At 39.1% G+C, this 20,995-nt stretch overlaps 1 protein-coding gene across 17 annotated transcripts in view; it reads left to right on the forward strand.

Annotated features, from left to right (window-relative positions):
* Positions 1 to 20,995, forward strand: part of FHOD3 (formin homology 2 domain containing 3) — a 383,672-nt gene that overhangs the window by 328,578 nt on the left and 34,099 nt on the right. For all 17 annotated transcript variants that reach the window (XM_071736789.1, XM_071736782.1, XM_071736783.1 and 14 more), the window contains 4 exons: positions 5,304 to 5,462; positions 12,431 to 12,613; positions 16,547 to 16,666; positions 17,142 to 17,303. In XM_071736789.1, coding sequence (XP_071592890.1) covers positions 5,304 to 5,462; positions 12,431 to 12,613; positions 16,547 to 16,666; positions 17,142 to 17,303 — 624 coding nt within the window. The remainder of the gene's footprint in view (positions 1 to 5,303; positions 5,463 to 12,430; positions 12,614 to 16,546; positions 16,667 to 17,141; positions 17,304 to 20,995) is intronic.

Genomic DNA, 20,995 nt, shown 5'->3' on the forward strand with positions numbered 1-20,995 from the left:
CTACCAAACAACAGGTACAGAAATATATATGGCTCATGTAGATCCCGTTGTCACTGTTCTTAGCTGAATTTTTTGTGACACAGATGCACGTAGATATGAAACCTGTGGCGTAGCAGCTCTAAGAACCCATTCAGATAATTCTGAGATTAATTTCTCCAATTCCTTTGCTGCTGAGGAAGGAATGCTGGTGACGTCGTGGTGTGTTACTCCTCATCTCCCTGTAAATACAAATCTACCACAGATGGTTCATAGATGGAAGGAATGAGAGAGTTTTCCTAGATACATAAAATGTTTAAATCCTTGAACTGAATGTGGAATTATGATATATTTGCCATTTCCAAACCTTACCTTTGTGCTAAATGCCAGTATTGTAATGGATCAGTCCAGTTGATTCTTCATCTTTATTGTCACCCAAAACTTTTGATAAAATATTAAATTGTTGGAATTTTGACTTGTTTACTTTTCCAGTCGTTTACCATGGACGTTCCCAAATTGCCTTTGGCTGTTCCTTTCCCCTTTGCTTCACAAACCTGCCTGAGCTGCCTGATGCTTTGGAAAACAGCTTTTGGCTTCTGGCTGGAAGATGAGTTAGCAGGTTTCTTTGAAATTAGTGCAAGTCTGAGGAATGATTTAGGTGCCTGCTTTCCTCTTGGAGACTAATAACTGCTCTCTGCATGAGACATTATACTTTTGGCTCTCTTTCCACCCTGTCCCATAACACAGACATAGAAGTCTCACTGCCTCTGTAGAGAAGACAATAGTGACCAAAGATTACTGTAGTAGAAATCTACTCAGACTTCTGAGACTCCTGTGTGTTTTTCTTGAATACCAGTAAATCTTCCAGGATAGGAGATGGTCCTTAGATCAAGTGCGAGTGGGGAATAATGAAGCAGCCCACTAAATCTGTAAAAGACTTGAGGTTTGGTACAAAGATTGCACTCAAATTAGGACAGCTCTCGCTTTTTCCAGACTGCTTGGTTTATTTCCAGGGAGCACATTCCCCGTTGTGTCTAGTTTCTGGTGTCCAATGGCAGCAATCCAAAACAGGTTTATTCTATAATATCGTAAAGTCTGACTCACAGCTCAGTTGGTTCAGCTGAAAAAAATAGCAGAGCAACAAATCAAAAGTCAAAACTCCAGCTTCCATAGCAAGAGAGGGAAGCAGGTGCATGGAAAACGAACAGTCCAGAAGGATGAGAGGAAAAGCAAAGTCAGGGTGTGTAGGGGGGGCTTGGCTCTATCTTGTGCATATGCTCTTTCATACAGCTGTAACCAATTTTACTCCAGTTTCTAATCCTTCACTGTGATTTCCACAACACACAGCTATAAACAGCTACTTCCTGGCGCACGAAAAGTTTTTCATTAGTACAATAGGCTGCAATAAAATAAAGTAGATTTTAAAGTGTAGGATACAACATAGGAGTTGATGGGAGGCAGGTTTGGAGGGGAGATTCTTGGTTTTAGGAAAATTTATGCCACAATGGGTTACTAAGACATTGATTATAGTTAATAGAGCACTTTTAGTTCCAGAGTGTTTATTTTCTGAAATAGTAGTCCACAACATTCTGTTTTCAAATCGAAAGAGAGGGATTAGGTGTCTCCTCTAAGCTGCTGTAGAATTTCTTTTCTTCTCACTCCACCAAACAAAGTGAGTATTCTGGCAAAGTACTTCAAAGTGTTTATTTTTCTGGGAAAATAAATGAAAACACATAGACACTACTGAGTCAAATAGTGTTGCTCAGTCCTTCTGCCCTTTATTCCGTGTGTCCTCTGGAAGTATTATTTTGCTGATTCATCTGTACTCCTTGGGACATAGTGAAACACATGTGCCCACAGACTTTAAAAATAGTAGGAGTGAAAAATTAAGTACCATGTTTTCATGTATGTGTGTATATACATGCCCAGCCATATATCCATTTGAAAAGATTTGTTGCAGTTTGAATAAAGACCAAGGCAAGTCATAAATGTGGAGCAGAAACTGTAAAAGATTGTGTATGACAGACAAAGTCAGTGGCAGCTGAGTGATTCAATTTTAAATCCCTCGTGCTAAATCTTTGTTAATAGAGACTGAAATTTAAAAATTGGCATCTTACTATTAAGGGTCTGCCTTTTTTTTTTTTTTTTTTTTTTTTTTTTAGTAGTATCAAAGCAGTTTAAATGCAGGAGATATTTCTGCATTGGTGCTTATAAATAATTTTTTATATGATGACTGGAAAAGTGATACAAACTTTTCTGTTTCACTCATTAAAGCAAAGAGTTATGTTTTAGACTATGTGCTCATCAGACTACAGATCACATCCTGTGGGGTAGTAACCATTTTTTGATTAACTTGTCTTGGCTACCCAATCTTCAATAGAGGCAACAGAATCTGGCCCATAAAGTCTCAATTCTCTGCAGTTGTTAAGACATTGCAGGAATGGTTGTTTGCCACAAATTATACCACCTTATATATTTTTGTTTTATAATAATTTTGTATTCACATACTGACACCTTAAAATATAAAATCAAGTGCAATAGTGCATTGTTCCCTCGAGCATTTGAAGTCATCCTTTGTTAATGAGCTTACAAAACAGAGTCTGAAATCACCTAATATTGTAATGGAAGTTAATAGTGTCAGCTTGTTTTAACAGTCAGACACTTACACATGTGCAATTTCATTGCAGACAAAAAGGAATTCTTTTCCTAGCAGTAGGGTAATAAAGTTCCTAGCAGTAAAACCTTTCTTTTTTCTTTATCCTTCTATTTATTTGGAAAGCATTCCTTTGTAACTCTTCCCCAGAATGGATTTAAAATCTCTTGTGCCCCTCTTTTTGAAGAGTTACTTGCCCCAAATTTTTATGCCCCATGTGCAGTTATAGCTCTGGAAAATACCTATGTACTTACATCCCCTATACAGCTCATCTGTCTTTCATAAGTCATCGCTAAGGAGTGAGAGCACTGTTGCAATCACCATCATCCCAGTGGTTAGCATCAGATGTCCCTCAAATGAATATGTCTCTCTTGTCATACTTAAGAGCCTAAAAACAGCTACAGATCTGAGGCTTACTTAACTCTACCGCATGTGGGAAGCCTAAATTTAACTTCTTTCCTTCAGCCTTTTCCCTTCTGCATAAATTTTCTGGAGCTGTGTAATTCTGTGCTGTGAAGGACAAGGTAAAAAGTGGTGGTTTAAAAAAGGCTTAGTGCAACACAGACTCCATAGGAAGCAGTCTCTGGTGAACCTTTCTTGTTTTTATGTGGTCTTGGCCACCAACTGTGGCCCTGAAAATGTGATTGATGACCCTGGAAGTAAAGATGACTGCTTTAAAGGAGAAGCTGCATCTCTGATCCTTCAGGTAGCTCCCCAAGAAAAAAAAAAAAAAAAAAGAAGTCTCTTACTCAGAGATGGGAAAGTTCAAGAAGGCTTCAAGAAGGTTGCTTTTAAGGTATTAAGAAGAAAACAGTTCTGACAGAACAGACATCTAAAAATTGAAAACAAATGCTATCCTTCCTCTCCTAAAAGTTATCCTGTTTACTGCAAAACTGTTGCTTCTTTTTAAGTTTCGAAAAAAAACCCATCCCTCTCATTACTGTCACGTTTGCATCATACCATGTTAATCATCTTGGTGTGATGGAGGGGCTGTGGTGCTGCACATGTGCTGGGCAGGCTGCTGGGGTTGGTGGTTACACCTCTTCCTGTGCAGGCAAAAAGCTGGGATGTGCCAGGAAATGTAATGTTGTAACTGCATTCCCATTGTGGGTTCGCCCACAGTCAAAGGTACTTTGATGAAATCCTATTTATTAATTAAGGCAGTTCTTCCAATGCAGAAGCAGCAGGTTGACCTGGCAGTGGGGCATTTTTTTTTTTGACTCGGTGGTAGCTGTGGTGCAGACCCAAAGGAAGTGGAGAACAAAGATTTGTCATCTGAAAAGCAATCCTGAGCACAGATCAAGACTGGGGCAGAAAGAGTCTCCTCCTGGGCTTCCCCCCAGAGATGCAAGAGGCACTACTACTGTAGACAGGACAAGCAGTTCTCTGAAGTTTTATGGACATTGCAGCTTAGGAAGAGAGATTCCTTGGTCTCTCTCTTCACCCCTTTGAGGTGCATCTGTGCTGAGGCTGCTGCTGGCAAAGCCACTGACCACAGTCCAGGCAACAGGCTCTCCGGTGAGGTCATAGTCACATCATTGGAGCCTGCACTCTGCTGAAATTTAGGTGTACACAGAGCAAAGTGTGTTTGTGCTTGCTTGCATCCAGTGTGCTGGTCTTTATGTTCCTGTATTTGACCAGCATCTCCTCAGTTCATCTCTGATAGGGCAAAGGAAAGGAAATAGAGATAAGTTGCTTCCAATATTCATGCCTATGAAGAGGGAGGTAAAATCCCTGTATATGAGAAGGAGAGGCCTCTCCTTTTGAAGCTGCAAGGTGTATGACATGTAGTTGCCAAAGAGACACCTTCTAGCATGGGACAAAGAGAGAGAATGAGAGGCATGATGGGGAGCAAAAAAGCAAAGACTGTGTTCAACCTGTATTGTACCATATAAATGGCTTATGAGTCACCTTACCTGTTGATTCTCATTTTGCTCCTATGTTGGGGAACGAGGAAGAAATTTCTTGCGTCTTCTCTGGAATGGAATTTAAAGTGTATGCTAGTTCTTTGACCTTTTGTTATTATTTATACTGTCCTTTTGTTATATTTTATACTGTAGCTAATACTGGAGATGAGATCCAAGGATTATGTCTAGTCTCAAATAACACTTAAAAAAACACAGAAAGGTTGAAATTTTTCTTCACCTGTGAAAGGCTTGGATTTATAACAGAGGACCTGCTGACGGGCAGGTGGGAACCACCCTGTCTGTTTCCCAGCCAGACTAGGTCAGTGGCCACTTTGGGCTGATACATCCAAGGAGGAATTGAGCCCTGGAGGCCATGGTCCCACCGGCTGCTACCCTGCTGGCCATGCACCAGGTGGTTGTGCCACACGACAGAGTTCTTGCCAGCAGGAGCAGCTTCAGGCTTTTTTCAGACTGACTCCTACCCTGTACTACAGTGTTCCCAGCCCCCGTGGGGACTCGTGTGTGTCATACTACCTTGGCTTTGCATGGCATCTGTGGCTGCGTTCAGCTCTCTCCTTAAACCTTGGCACCTTGCACTGACAGCAGCAAGGATCTTGTAGAGGAATTCATCATTTTGGATGACTGTAAATGCAATAGGTTTACATTTGGTGTCAGCACCCTTGAGTAGGGGAAGTCACTAGTGAGAGGAGTGATGTTTTCTTTACAAAACAGGATGGAGGAATAATCTTGTTCTCTTCTTTACCAAGAAAACTGCTGCAGATGGGAAGCGACAGGAGATCATTGTATTGGACTCAAAACGAAGCAACGCTATTAATATTGGTTTGACTGTATTGCCCCCTCCCCGGACTATCAAGACTGCTATCTTGAACTTTGATGAATATGCCTTAAACAAGGAAGGAATAGAGGTAAGAAAGAGTCGTTCATGTCTTCAAGTCTGCATTTTCAGTGTTTTCTTTACTGTTGATATTGCATGTGGTACAGGCCAGACTTTTTATGGAACAGGGAGAAAGGGATGTGTAATACCATGACTGGGAGTAGAAATTTGTCAAAATTAATGGAATGTGCTCAGAAGAATGTTGTATTCACCTGAGGTTGGGCATGCATAGTATATGTGGATTTTTTGCTGTGTTTGTCTTTAACAGCAGTGCTGATTTATGGCAAGGTTTTCAGAGTATTATCTGTTCCTCTGGAACTTGACTGAAATATTGTGAGCAGCAAGAATAGGCAGTGAGTTACTAGGGCTGATGTAACTGGTACATGGTTTAATAAAGTTCATGCCCAGCTAGCTGTTGGAATCATTTTAGATTGTATATCTAATGGAAAACAAATACAGTGACTAGTTCTGCTCAAAATAGCATTTCTATGTTACTGTTGTTTGAAGAAAAACAGTTGGTATAAAGATTACAGATGATGTAATTTTTACCATTACATATTTGACTGTGCAGATACTCTTGCCAAGGTCCAAGATGATCTTTGATTATTATTTTTTTATGTAAAAACATTTTTCTTCTATGAAGTGTGAAGAGAAGCCTGCTGCTCCCCTGTTGTTTGGGGTTTTTTTATTGTGATTATATTAATTTCAGATCTTTTTATGTGTATTTTTAAATTTTTTTAATAAGCCTATATCATGTAGTAAGAGTAATCCGCACAACTATAAATCTCAACCAGTGGCTGAGCTGCAGAGGTCATGCATTGATTCACAGTCACCTTTCAGTGGTTTGGCACTGTGTTTCATGATTTCCCCCTTTCCACCTTCACTATGCTGACTGCAGAAGAAAATGAGAAAACCTGGCTGGAACCAAAATGCAGTTGCCAACAGTTACATGCAAAAGAAATACTTAAGACATGAAATTGTTCCAGCCAGAAGCCAAGGCCTGCTTTATACCTACTAGAATATAGTATTCTACAGAATATAGTTTCTTCACAAAGATAAAGTACTTATTTGCCATATACATACCTTAATCCTATACGTACCTTACAAGGGCGTGTAGTGATGCAACAAGGGGGAAAGGTTTTAATCTGAGAGTAGGTTTAGATTAGATATTAGGAAAAAAATCTTAACTGTGAGGATGGTGAGGCATTGAGACAAGTTGCTCACGGAAGGTGTGGATCCCCTTTCCACAAAGCCAGGTTGGATGGGGTTTTGAGCAACCTGGTCTACTGGGAGTTATCCCTGCCCATGCTTGGGGGTTGGAATCAGGTGATCCTTAAGGCCCCTTCCAACCTAAACTATTATGTCATTCTGTATTATGAAGGTGACAAATCAGGCTCAAAAAGTACGTCTTCATGACCCAGCCTGTGCACCCAGCACTGCAGTTTACAGTACTAAGCTTTAAAGTGTTGGAGAGAAGTACTCTCACAGATAAAACAGTCACAGACAACTGGTTAGATCTCAGTGCTGTAGGCAGTGTTTCCAAACAAAGTCCAACATTAAATGGCTGATAAAGAAGGATGCATCTCTGTTACCTTCCATGTATCATCTCCTTTGAATTGTGCCCTTCTGCTCTGCACAGCTCATCCTTTGCAGTGCCAAAGTTTGTAACTGGGCTGTCTAGCTGCCAACCACCTGTGGTGTCCACAGGTGTGAGTGCCTTGTACTACCACATCCTCCTTTGGGTGGCCTTTCCATTAGCTTCCAGAAACCCCTAATTTCATTTAAAATATATAGGGAAGTATCTTTCTAATTGAAGAAACCAGGAAATGATACACTGTTGATAAATTTGTGCAGTGCTAAATGAAACTGGGATTTCTGAGTTCTGTGTCCACAGTTTGAAGATGATGGGAGTAATCATGATGTGCTCATTAGGATTTTTAAAACCAAGAGAAAAGGAATAAGCTGAAGTCTGCCCAAGTGGGCAAGAACATCCACAACATTCTGTCTTGTATCAGGAATAGTGTGGCCAGCAGGGCTGGGGAAGTGGCCGTAATCTCTGGTGCTCAGCACTGGTGTCCAAAGAAGAGCAACAAAGCTGTTGAAGGGCCTAGAGAACAAGTTGTTCAAGGAGTGGCTGAGGGAAGTGGGGTTGTTTAGCCTGGAGAAAAGGAGGCTGAGAGGAGAACTTACCTGAAAGGAGAATTCAGCAAGTTGGGGGTTAGCCTCTTCTCCCAAGTAGCAAGTGATCAGACCAGAAGAAATGGTCTCAAGTTGCACCAGGGGAGGTTTAGACAGGATATCAGGAAAAATTTCTTCCCTGAAAGGATTGTCAGGCCCTGGAACAGACTGCCCAGGGTGGTGGTTGAGTAATCATCCCTGGAGGCATTTCAAAGACATGCAGTTGTGGTGCTTGGGGATATGGTTTAGTGGTGGGCTTGGCAGTGTTAGGTTAATTGTTGGATTTGGTGATCTTAAAGGTCTTTTCCATCATTAATGATTCTGTGAATCTATGGAGTAGAGCCCAGTCGGGAAGGACGATGTTAATGGCAAAAAGAGGGTTTTTTTTCTCAGTGTTCCATTTCTATTTACTTCTTATCAAGTGAAATCCTGCACTGAATTCAGATTCCCTTCGGATCCCCAGTGTACAGATTTTTCTTTCAGCACTTTGTTGAAGAGTCAAATAGACATTTAGAGCAAGACAGGGGGTTGGATTAAGTTATGCAGAACTGGATGAAGAGGTGCAAAAAGCAATACAGCAATGCATTATTGTGATAACCACTGTTTTCAGCAGAGCCCTGCCTCAGTTTGCCATACTGCCCCTTTTTATAGGCATAGGCAAGTATTGTTTCCTTTTTCTTTTCTCTCTATCCAGATGTTCACTGGCTTTAGCCTAAGAGCTTAGAGGGAAGAGGGGTTATATTCTCAGTCTAGGTTTTTAGAAAGTTTTCTTGTTCATATCTGCAGTTCCAAAATATTAGGAAATAATTGGTAGTGATAATAAATGAATCAGTAATAGTGTAAGCATCAGGTCCATTTATATAAAAATTCAGACAATAAATCAAATTATTTGCTAAATAATATACTTTGTAGCTAATCTATATAAAAAGCTACGAAGAAAAAATGTGATCTGTTTCAAAAACTGCATCACAGTGCAGCCTTTCTCAAAAGCCTTACTGCATAGTTACCTGTCTAGAAGAGACATCACAGATAGTGAGCAGAAGAGATAAAAGGAAAGTAGAAGGGATGTAATGTGTGTGGTGAGGACAGAATATTCACTGCTAAAACTTCAAATAATCTATAATTTAGGATTGTCTTTAGGTTTTAGGGGATCCAGTATGGAGCAGGGCACCAACAGGGTATAAAGCCACCTGAGCAAACTGTTGCCTTTGATTTGAATTCTGTGCTAAGTCCCTTGCTGAGAAACATCACCACTTTCATGCTAGTGTGTGCATGCCTCTAGTTTTCCATCTTGATGGATAAATTCAAATTCAATGATATCTTAAAATTGATCTTAGCATTTCCTTTAAGGACAGTGGGCTGGAGTACTGTTGATAGTAGTGCCAGTGACAAGGCAGTGGTGCAGTGGGACACAAGCTATGAGTTTGTGGTAGCCCAATTCATCATCAAGTTTGTAGTGACCCAGTAAGCCCTCTGCTATTGTCCATTCCTGCTGAATGCTTCTTTGCTTGTGACATTTAACTTTTGTTAGTATTCTATACACTGCTTTTTAGTTTCATATATGTAACCAAGTTAAGAGAAAAAAATCTCCAAGTGTTTTAAAGCCCTGAATACCTGAGTATGTTTAGTATTTTAGTCCATGTGTTTAAAGTGTTTGGGCACCCCTGCACTGTGAAAAAAGGATGGAAAGTGGGGCAAGAATCTAGAAAGGCAGGTTTAGTATGCAGAGCAGGCACTCTTATAAATTGATTTTCAAAGGAAGGCACAGCGTGAGTCTGTAAACATCCATCACTTCAGCTAAAAAAAATTTTTGCCACCTTAGGTTTGCCAAAGTGGTTGTGTTTTCCTTTCTTTGAAAGCCTGGCATTCATTGTGATCAAACAATTTGGAGCCCGCTGCAGGATAAAGAGCTGCCTGCTTAGCATGGGAGAAGGTTTTCTGTGAGCTAAGCACAAGAGGCAAACTTAATATCCTGGCACCTAAATTTGATGCAGTGTATCATTGGCAACTGCAAGAATACAGTCTAACAAACCAGGCCTTGGTGCTTTTCTTCAGTAAAGAAAATTAGTGGTTTCCTCTGTAAAGGAATGTAGATCAAAATCAAATTATACCAAAGGAGTATGATTAATTTAGGAGAGTAAAACTGGGGTAATACTGTGAGGAAATTAAGGTGGGTTGCTTTGTGCTTACAGTATAGTTTTGTGAGTTGGTAGAGTTGGTAGGTATAGCTTGTAGTAAAACTATTTGAAATGAAAAAACTCCCTAAGCATGCTAGGCCCTCTGTTCCCACATTTCAGTATTTTGAAGTCCATGTGTCTGGAGTGGCTAGGTAGCCCTGAGATGGAATAAGGGGTAAGAACTGAGAGCCTGGTGTTGGAAAGGCAGATGGCCACCTGTATAAACTAAAACAGAAGTAGATTTTTGGAAACAATCGATTGAGGTGTTTACATTTTTGATCTGAGACAAAGGCAGGGCTTTTAGCAACAGAGGTGATCCTCAGCAGCTGGCACCACAAGCCCAGGCTCTTTCACTTGGCATTCTCTGTTCCTCATGCTACAGCACACAGCACAGCAGTCTTGCAGTACTTGGACTCCAATGTTTTTTGTCAGCTCCATCTGGCTTGTGGTGTTTATATAAAGCTTAAGGAGGAGGAGAGTCCCTTTGGAAATAAAGCCTACTGTTTCATTTCTCTCTTTAAAACGCCCCAAAACAGTGCAAAATCTCTGGAGTAAATGCCCTGCACCACCACAAAATACTTGTGGGATCCCTGGGTAGCTGCCAAAAGCCCATGTCATTTGTAGGAAGTAATTGAGAATACTGCTGAAGTGCTAGCCTTCAAAAATGCATCAGAAGCATTTTTACATCCATCACATGGCTGCTGCTGAGCTCTCCATGTATGGATGTTCATATGATCCTATTTGCAAGCTGCCCTGGCCCACAGCAGGGTGTTGGTTTTTGTTGTGGTTGAAGAGCAGAGTAGGCACTGGGAGGCCTGACTTTGTCAAATGAGACTCTGCCAAATTACCTCTTCTTACAAGTTTCAGACTCAGCTTCTCTTTTTAATGAAGATTTTTAGATGAACATTGGTTAAGAACTGAAAAATGCCCTGAAGCAGCTACTTATAAATCTCTACTTTCATGCTAGGTATGACCTAAGTTACAGATTTCAGCTTGTGTGGATGGATGGATGAATGGATGGATGGTTTGATGGTGCGTCTCAAAAATCAATACACAAATGCTGTCAGTTGGAATAGGTGTGCATCAGAGCATTTTTCAAACAGTCATTGACAGAGGATGGAAAAGCACCAGACTCTACTGAGGGATTTTTCTCCTCTTCTTTTTTCCTTAGGGTATTATTTTATTAAGGCAGAAGCTTGCAGTCCAAGCAGGGAGACTTTTTTTTTTTTTCCTAACTGAAAGCAGAGCCAACATTAACAGAAAGAAATGCTCCTTTATTTATACTTATAGAAGCCAGCATAAGAAGATGGACAGCAGTACAAATAGTGTGGCTGAAATTAAATAAGTCCCAGTTCAACAAATCAAGTATTATTTGATTGCTTAACTCTTGTTCTTTGCCTGATTGACCAGAAAAAGTCCCTTGCCCTCCATGCTTAGCTCCAGCGCTGTACAAGGAGCCAAATGAATTATCAGGACTGGAAGGGGGCAGATGTGCTACTTTGATGAATTGGCTATGTCCACTGCTGGAACAAGGCTGTAGTTTGGATTGGCATGTCTGATAGCTCTTTGGCTGTGTTTTTATTATTCTCTCCTCCCCTGCAAAACAGCCACTATCACTATAGAAAGCTACAGCAAAAACATGTCATTCCTCAGATGAATAAACCTAACTTGTGTTGAAAATCTACTGCTTTGTTTTAGTGAGACATTGATCATCAGGGTAAAGACCTCAACTTATCTGATGCCTTCATGTTATTTAGCTTTTCTTTTTAATTTCAAAATGTATTTATTATGTTAAAATTAATTAAGAAACGGTATCTTAGAAAGCAATACTTTGGGAAGGAAAGCAGTGGCATGTGAACAAGCATGTAAAATCCAAGAACTAAAGTGAAAATACAAGCATTTTGAGCCTTATTGACAGTAGAAACTGAAAATACTGAGATCCTTTTTCTTCAGTATGTTAGACTTTTCAGATCAAAAAAGGAAGAGGTCATACGTTATCCAATGCTTAATACAATTTTAAAGTCAATGCATGTTCTTTGGGAAGTTGTCCTCAGTTCGGGTGAAATTTTTGGGAGTGATCTAATAGGCTGAATAGTTGTTGTGTTTCCTAAAAAAAACCCAAAGAGACTGAACACAAAATAATAAATTATGAGAACAGCAAGGCCCAGGAGCCCTCAAGTTACTCCTGTATACCGTCAAGTGTGCTGGAAATTTCATAGACATTGAGGCTAAAAGGGACCTGGTCTCTAGTCTAAGCTGCTGTAAATTACAGGCCAAAAGATTTAATTTATTCTACCCTCACCTTTGTATGTAATTTGCAGAAAGGTGGTGAATTCTGACTTAAAAATGAAAGCTGAGGAGAGCAGGCCTAGCCAGTACCACTGTGTCTCCTTGAGCATTTCATCCCATGATTAACCATGTTCACTGAGGACAAACTTAAAGAAACAAAGCATTTTAATACAGATTTAGAGATACCAGGCCTTGTTCTGCAGTGGGTTAGTTTTTGGTTATTACAGGGCTGTCGTAATTTACCAGCCAAAGACTTGAGGACTTCTACTGATGCTGCGGTGAAGTCACACAGCATCCAGTCCTTGCTCACCTCTTGGCCTCAGGGCTGATACCTGCATTTTGTCTCCTTTTACAGAAAATCCTGACCATGATCCCAACGGAGGAGGAGAAGCAAAAGATCCAGGAGGCACAGTTGGCAAACCCTGATGTCCCCCTGGGCAGTGCCGAGCAGTTCCTTCTCACCCTCTCCTCCATCAGCGAACTCTCTGCTAGACTCCAGCTCTGGGCTTTCAAGATGGACTATGAGATAGTGGAAAAGGTGAGGGGAAAGTGGGGAGGCAGGGGTGGAGATTCCTCTGAGGCTTTGTTTAATGTTTCCCTGACCTTGTTATTATATGAGTGAATATTCTGAGGAAACAGTAAATGGTTTGCTTTTGTTTCGGTGGCCAACCAGGAAGCCGCTAAAAATCATCCTTCATAATCTGTTCTTTCTATGAAAGAAAATTAGAGATTATGTCTTCCTTCCTTTAATTAGGCAGTAATGATATTGGAACAAAGCAGGGGGCTAAATCCTTACCACATCTTCTCCAGATGTTATTCAGGAAATTCTTACTTAAGAGCAGTAAGAATTTTTCTTTGGTTAAAGATTCAATGAGGACAACAGTGTTCAGTGTTGCATCATAAAATTAAAGTATTGATCTTGCATCCATTTGAACAAAGGAAAGCACCATCCATTAAAGTTATTGCTGTTTATAACTCTCTTTTAAAGTTATAAATAAAAGATAAGACATCCTGCAGGTGTGCTCTTCTCAGTTCAGCCACAGAGTTGTTGCCACCTTCTTCACAGATAGCATTTGTTCAGAGAACAACTGTAATTGGGTTGTCATGTATGATGAATCACAGACAACAATTTTAAAATAGTAGGATATAATTTTGGTACATCGGTGAAGCAGAATGAAACTGTATGTGATTTCAGCTACTTGCTGACTTTCACAAGCTCTCTCAGGAATCTCAGCTCAGGAACCTTCTGTCTGCACTTCTGGTTCATATCCATGCATTGCTCTTCAGGCAGCTCTCTGCTATATGTATTACTCCTGTATGTGTATCTGTGCACATGTGTGTATATTAATAAATCAGTGTAACTGTATGATATGGATTCTGAGAAGTGGGAAATACTTCTGAAAATGCCTTATAAAGATAGTTATGGTTATTTAACAAGTTATATGGCAGTGGGTTTATTTTCAAATTATTCTCTCAGATTATTCAATCTTTTTTTAATTTTCTTAGATTTTAGGAAATGCTGTCACAGCAAAATTCAAGATTTTTTAATTGTGACATCTTAGCCTTAGACATTTACACTTCTGACTTGCAAATGAGAAAATGTACAACTATTTATTCTGCTTTGAAGTTACTAAAAGGTTAAATTATCCCTTTCATGTGAGCTGAGTTAGCTGTAGCTGGTAGTCTTTGTCTAACCTGGGCTTTCTAGAAAGCATCATTTGATACACTGCTAAAAAGCTCTAGAAATCCTGATAGTTTTCCTACTGATAGGCTTTAATGTTTATGCCACAAAGTTACTAAATTGCTAGGTGAAATCTTTGTAGAATGGGTGTTAGTAAGAAATGTCTCGAATAATTCAAAGTAATACCTGGAGTAAAAATAGGACCAAGATTTTTATCCCTGTTGAAAGGGGGATAGCACTGCACTTACCATAAAGAGGTACAGGAAACAGCATGATAACTCTGATGGAGAAAGGAGAGTGTGATAAGAAGCTTAGCAGACAAGTGTAGATACAACAGACAGCTTGGGTCTTGGGGAAGATGGAGATGCAGGATCAGATGTCAAAGGTACATGGCAGCAGGAGCAGTTGGGTCTCTTCAGGAGCAAAAGGTTGAAATCAAAGTTTAAGTTCCAGGTAACCAATCAACATAAGCATTATTTAGACTGAGATAAGATATCATGAGCATATGCAATTAAAAAATAAGTATCTTGTATTAATGGTGATGGCAATAAAAGAGCCCTGTGACATTCTTGTGTTGGTTCTGAAGATGCATCTTCAAATGGGCAAATCTTTCATGAAACTTAGGCACCAAATCACAGTTTTTGTCTTTTTTTTTTTTTGTGTTAGCCTTTGTTAAAATCTATTTTTATACTAGGAAAATTCATACAGTTCAGAATGAGCTCAAATTTATCAAGTCACACGTGTTTTATGTAATAAATAATGAACCTTACTATTACTTCCATGAGGCTGGATATCTACATGATACCAATGTGTGAAATTTTTGAGCTGTAAGACTGGGGTTCTCATTCATGAGATTCTTTTGCTACTCATCTGAGAACAGAGTTTTGCCTAGGTTGGTCTTAGGTCCATCTCTGGCAGCCTGAAAGAAAATCAGCATGAAATTGCTCAAGAAAAGGAGTAAGTGATATATTGTGCATATTTGTAGAAAAACTTACGAGGAGTAACGAAGGAAGTCATCTATCTTCAGTTGACTTTAGTTAGCTATGGCAAGTTAAGGAGGAGCTTCTGTAAAACCCTTACTCTTGACCAAGCCTTAAATTTCATTTAAGCATATTTTTAAGTGAAAAATAAAAACATGGTGAGTAAGGATATGTGGTACTAAGGATACAAGGGAGCTCTGCATTATGTATCTACCTGCTGCAGACAGAAGGTTAGTTTTATATGGAGCAAGAATGGGTACTTAATCTGATTGTGAGTATCTAGCACAGTACAGCATCTGGGGGGGTTGGTTTTTTTTTAGTAGTACAACAGAATAAAAATAAAGAGTAATTGTAAATGTGTACTTTATGCAAGAAAGTCTAAGCCTGGATAACTTGCATGCAAATAGCTAAATGTGGGGCTATAGTATGGCCTGCTTTGGAGCCATTTATGCTACCTTCTTACCTTCAGAATGTTTTAAATTAACCTTTTAGGAATGACTTTTTAACAGCTTTCAAACTGATACAAGTGAAATAGTTCAAAAGCCTGTTTTTACAGCATATGTAGAGAATTTGATTCATCCCCACAATGCAATAAAACAAACTAAATCAACCCTGACTTTAAAGCAATTCAAAGAATCCTGTGCAGCAGTTTATTGATTTTAGATTAACTTGATAAAGTCTTGGATTATTTAGCACCTCTCCTCTGGACTATAAATTTGCTCCCTGTACCATCTTTTCGCTTGTCTCAAATTTGCCATATTCATTTCTTTTCAAGAGATTAATTATTCTGTAGTGACTAGAAATGTGTATTTCTTTCATCTTTGTGCTCTTATTTATGGTGAAGTATCACTGCAGTTGTTGAATGACCCATTGTATTTCACTAAGAAAGTGACATTCTTAGCTATTTTGCCTCTTGGTCTAAAATAAGAGTTTCATTTTGGCTCCTGGGCTCATAAGGAGTGTAATAATTTGGGAAAAGAATGCTGTTCACAGATGCTTAGAATGGCATTTGGAGGTAGAAACAATGTGAACTGTTATTCTGCATACAAAATAAATAACCCTGGGCCTCACACAAAGACACAGAAAAAAGCTCCACCAACTCAGTTCCCCTCACTCTCCTCCTTTGAACTCTCTGGTGTCATTCACTTCCCAAGGTAATGGAGGAGAATTTATGTTTTCAGGCCTTATCAGTTTACATACCTTATACTCAGATAACGTGTGGATGGAAGATGCATTAAGTTAAAAGTTTAAAACGAGAAGACTTGTAAAGCTTGATGGTTGCAGTGGGTTTCTTTTTTTTTAAGTTTTAGAATCACACAAGCACATCACCATATCTAAAACTCAGAGGTGGCCATATTTTGAAGAAAGCTTTAGGGTCAGGCTACAGATGTCAAGTCAGCCAAGGCTGTAACTTCTCTTTGTTTTTCAAAGATTAGAAAAATAATTGTAAGATGCTTTTTTATCAGTTGGGTCAGGGGGATGTTCACGTATCTATCTCAAATATAGCAGCCCCTTCTCTGATTCTTTGTCTCCTGTTTGGAATCACAGAATAATCCTCAGGACAAGTAAGGCAATTGCATACGTAAAGAAGCCACACTAGGAAACTATTCTATGTATTTTTTTTTCTGTCCCTGCATGTGATTTATTAGCTGAAGCATGGAAGAAAGCCAGCCCACATGGCCAGCTTGCACTCTGCAAGACGCCAGTTCAGGAACCTTTTTCAATAATTAATCTAAGCCATAGAGTTAAAAATTAAAGCAGCTATAGCCAACTGCAGCCTTCACTTTCTTGTTTCTGTTCTCCGTGACAGGAAGTTGCAGAACCACTTCTAGACCTGAAGGAAGGAATGGACCAACTGGAGCACAATAAAACTTTAGGATTTATCCTCTCTACTCTGCTAGCCATTGGGAACTTTCTGAATGGAACCAACGTAAGCGTGATGTCCCAGCATTTTCCCTACACCTTTTTCCTTAAAAAAAGAAAAAAGTCAAAACTATTATAACGGTTGCAACTTGGTATTTCTTTTGTACCAGAAAATTAACTTAGAAAACAAACCCTATTTTTTCTTTTGTGTGTCAGGGTGCTTTTTGCCTGGTTCAACATAACCTGAAGGAAATGTGGAGCTTGGCTCTCCTCTGATGTAATTCCTTGAATTTAGTGTTGATGCTCTCAATTCAAACTGTAAGGCCTGCGTCATGGCTCATTTCACTGTAGACAGGGTGATTTTAGGCCTACTCTTCCACAAGTTAAAAATAAATTAAAGCAATAAGGTTTTTCTCCTTTAGATTCTTCTTCTTCCTTCCCCTTCCATTCTCGTCATTGGCAATCCATTTTGTCTACCGTTCTGCATGGGAAGGAGTAAACATTTTCATTTTTAATTTCTTCCCTTTTTTTCCCTTTTACAGGCCAAAGCCTTTGAGTTGAGCTACCTCGAGAAGGTTCCAGAAGTCAAGGACACAGTGCACAAGCAGTCCCTCCTGCACCACGTCTGCACTATGGTGGTGGAAAAGTTCCCAGACAGCACTGATCTTTATTCAGAGATTGGGGCCATCACTAGGTCAGCCAAGGTATGTCTGGTGGTTAAATAGGTATATCTTTTTTGTCCTCCTCCAGTGGCACCTGGTTGCCTCATTTCACTACATCCTCCTGACAATAATTTTGATTATTAGAGATTAGAGAAGATAAACGGAAAGAAGTAACACTTGTGGCAGCACTGCTTCTTAAAAAGTGGTTATCCCTTGGCTATTGCATAGAACTGGTCAGTGACTTCATTTGGTATGCAGATTATTTATTACTGCTGCTATCTGGCATGTTAGAACCTGTTAGCTCCCTCTTGGAGGTCTCAGTTTAAGAACTGATGGATGACTCTTAAAAACACTTTACTTGAAACAGAAGTTGTAAATGAAACACAAGTTGTAATGTAAAAACACGTTACTTGAAAGCACATTACTTGACTAATGGGGTAAACATGACTGAATATAATCAGGTGATAAAAAACATGAAAATTCTGGTTTGGAGTCATGTCTTGTGTAAAAATGGAAATAATTGTGGTAGCATCCATATTGTCCAGTATCTTTATTCAGACAGTGGCCAATACCAACTGCTTGAGAGGAGAGCACAAGAAGCTTTGAAGGAGGAAGTTCTCTCCTAGAAGCATTTTCTTCATGAGCCATAATACTAATTATGGGCATCAAATGGAGGAATGAGATCTTTCTAACAGGACCCCGCATAGTCATTTTTAAAAAAAAAAACCTCAAAAAATCAAAATATTATTTCTAGCACAGTTCTTGTGACAATTAATTAATAATCTGATTTTGTTTGCTGTTGCATTTGTCAGTTTCAGGAATCACTGTCTGAATATATTGAACAGTCAAAATGATCGTAATCTGTATTTCATTGACTAACTTAGGTTGAAAGGACCCCTGAATGTTAACTGGTCTATCACCCTCTTCACTGCAAGACCAAATCGAGCCAGGCTGCTCATATCCTTGTCTAGGTCTCAAATAATCACTCTGCATCCTTTTTTGAGACTATTTCCGTCCTTTTTCTCCGTCTTGCCCTTTGGAATGGGTTAAACAAGACCAAACATTCTATTCTAGCCTCTCCTTAAAACTGTTATGTGCTAACTGGTTTTGTCCATTCTGCTTATGCAGTCTTTTGTTGCATGAGGTTTTATTGTGTTTTTTGACTGCTGATATCCTTTGCCTTCATGCAGTTCACAGGGAAATTCAGGGAGCCTCCTGAGCTGATTGGGCAGTTCAGAACTCAGCCCAATTGATGCTCAAAGGATTCCAGTACTGGATGTAGAGTCCACTGCTTTGTGATCTACAGTAATGGCCATAATCTGCAGGAGCAGATTTACTGCTTATCTCTCAAACTCCTAATAATCTTTAATCAGGACTCATCTGAACAATTTCTTACCAGCTGTAGATTTGCCCTCTCAGTGGGCTTCCTGGTTTCCAGATAATTTTGAAATAAAAAAAGTACAAACCACGAGATATTTGCTGTTAGCCCTGTCAGCAGATGAGAAATAATACATATTCATTCTTTTTTTTTTCTCTCATAACCTCACACTTCATAGGTGGCCTCCCATGAGGTTCTTGTAGAGGTTTGGAACATCTGATTTTCTTTACATGCTCTTATCTACCTACTGTTTTACAAATAAATTCAGAATCTAGTGATTATTTTGATGTATTTAGTATCCTGTTATTCATACTTCTAGCCAGGTTAGCAGGTGTAGCAGTAGAACTAGTAGAGCTTGGAGCTTCTCCTGAATCAACCTTGCTCTTTTGAAAACCTAAGTGAAACTTTTCTTTCCTCTGATTCTTTCAAGTTACCAAGTATACTGAAAGCATACCCATTCTAGCTGGTGGCTCAATTTCTTTATTTTAATTGCTGTCAGAATTCTTGTCTTCTGCCTGTTTACTGCTTTGTAAACAATTATTCTCCTCCAGCACATTATGGGTTTTGTTCTGCTAGCAAATATTTGAACCTTGCAATAGTTAACATCTCTTAAAAAAATCTAGAAAAGTAAAAGCAGATACAAGAATAGGTTTCTCCCCAGCATCCTCTGTGATGAAGCTCGATGACAAGAAGTCATCTTACTTCCCTTCCCTAACTTTTGTCTTCTTCAGTTTCTTTCATCCCCAGTGATCTAGGAACTCCTACATATTTTCAATTATTTATATATATACACTACAAAGGAGTTTGTGCCTTTTGTTTTTTATCTTTAGATATTTGCTCTTTGTTCTTTGTATCTTTGTTCTCCTACTTTTCCTCCTGTGCAGCCATTTTATTGCCTTCACTGAGATTGGCTTCTCCTGTTTAGAAGGTTTTAATTTTTAAAATTTTTTTTCTTCGAGTGAATCTTCATCTCTTAACATTTAGGTATATTGGTTTATCATTTCCTGCATTTTTGTTAACCAGTTATTTCACTTTTGGGGGGGTTTTAAATTGGGACCAAGTTATTCACTAAAATGAAAATAACTGTAAAAGAGAAGAGCTCTTGTTTTTTCAGAATCCATACCTCCATGTACAATGTACTCTCAAGTAAATCTTCTGGTTTTTAGCCTTGGAAAGTGGAAGAAAGCTTAACCTAATGCTTTCACTTATAAAAAATTGTTAGGTCTAAGAACATACAAAATTGAGCACAGTCTTTCAGGCTGTGGTTTGCTGATCCAGTGGCCCTGCCCAAAGCGGACAAAATTCTGAAGAGGCCAGACAAAATCACATTAAAAGAAATTACAGCCTTAACCTTCCCCGTGACGCCCAAGGTCTCCCTCCTTGGGATGTTCCTGCATGTATTACACCACTGATGGATTACTGTAACAAGCTGTATTCCCTCTTGATTTTAGCTGCCACAAATCAAAGAGTTAGGACATGGAAGCCATCCAAGCTGCCCTCTTCAAGGGAATGTTCACAGTCGAGGCAAAATCTTAGTTTAGGAAAGCTGACAGGAAAGGAGAACTAATATTTCACTGTGGATTAGGCTATATTTTGAGCTCCTTTTTGTCTACAAACATCTTTCAGAAACCACGAAGGCTAAACAATTTTCATCCTGTAGATAAACAGAGATGCCCCTTCCCCGGAGACGCACATCATATGAGAATTTCCTGAGCCTTATTTAATGAAAAAAAAAAACCGTAAAGAAAACAGGCTGCCTCACCAGAAACAAGTTAGAAAGACCAGGAAAAAAATAGTATAGTTATTGCAAAACTTGTGGCTTTTTGTTGAAGGACTGAAATCCTAAATGGCAAAAAAAAAAGCAGACATAAGTGAAAAAATGAGCAAAAAATAGAATTCTAGATAAATAAAAGTATTCGTGGTTGTATAAGATCATATAGGGCTACTGATTGTTTAGTATCCCATGATTTAAAGTGCTTGGGGTTTCGTTTTGGTTGTTGTTTTTTTTTTTTTTTTTTTTTGGTTTGGTTTGGTTTTTGGTTTTGGCTTTTTTCTAACATATTTAAAGTTGGTTTTCTTTCACTGGAGTCATACCTGAACTGATGTACCTAATACTGAAGTAGACCCCCCAGACTTCTGCCCTTACACTCATTATTGTTCTTAGAAGTTTCCTTATCAGTATGGCAAGGAGGGCACTAAAACCTTCTCTATTAGTGAATAAAAAATGAATTCTTGGTAAAAATGTTCATCTTCTTTCTTATCCCCACAGCTGTTTTTCTCCATCTATCTGAAAGCCGGCCACTTCCGTAGAGTATACTAGTAATTGTCCTTTTTCCCTCCTGATTTTAATTTACTT

This window comes from Heliangelus exortis, chromosome 2 (genome assembly GCF_036169615.1).
Source record: "Heliangelus exortis chromosome 2, bHelExo1.hap1, whole genome shotgun sequence".
NCBI classification, from domain to species: Eukaryota; Metazoa; Chordata; class Aves; order Apodiformes; family Trochilidae; genus Heliangelus; species Heliangelus exortis.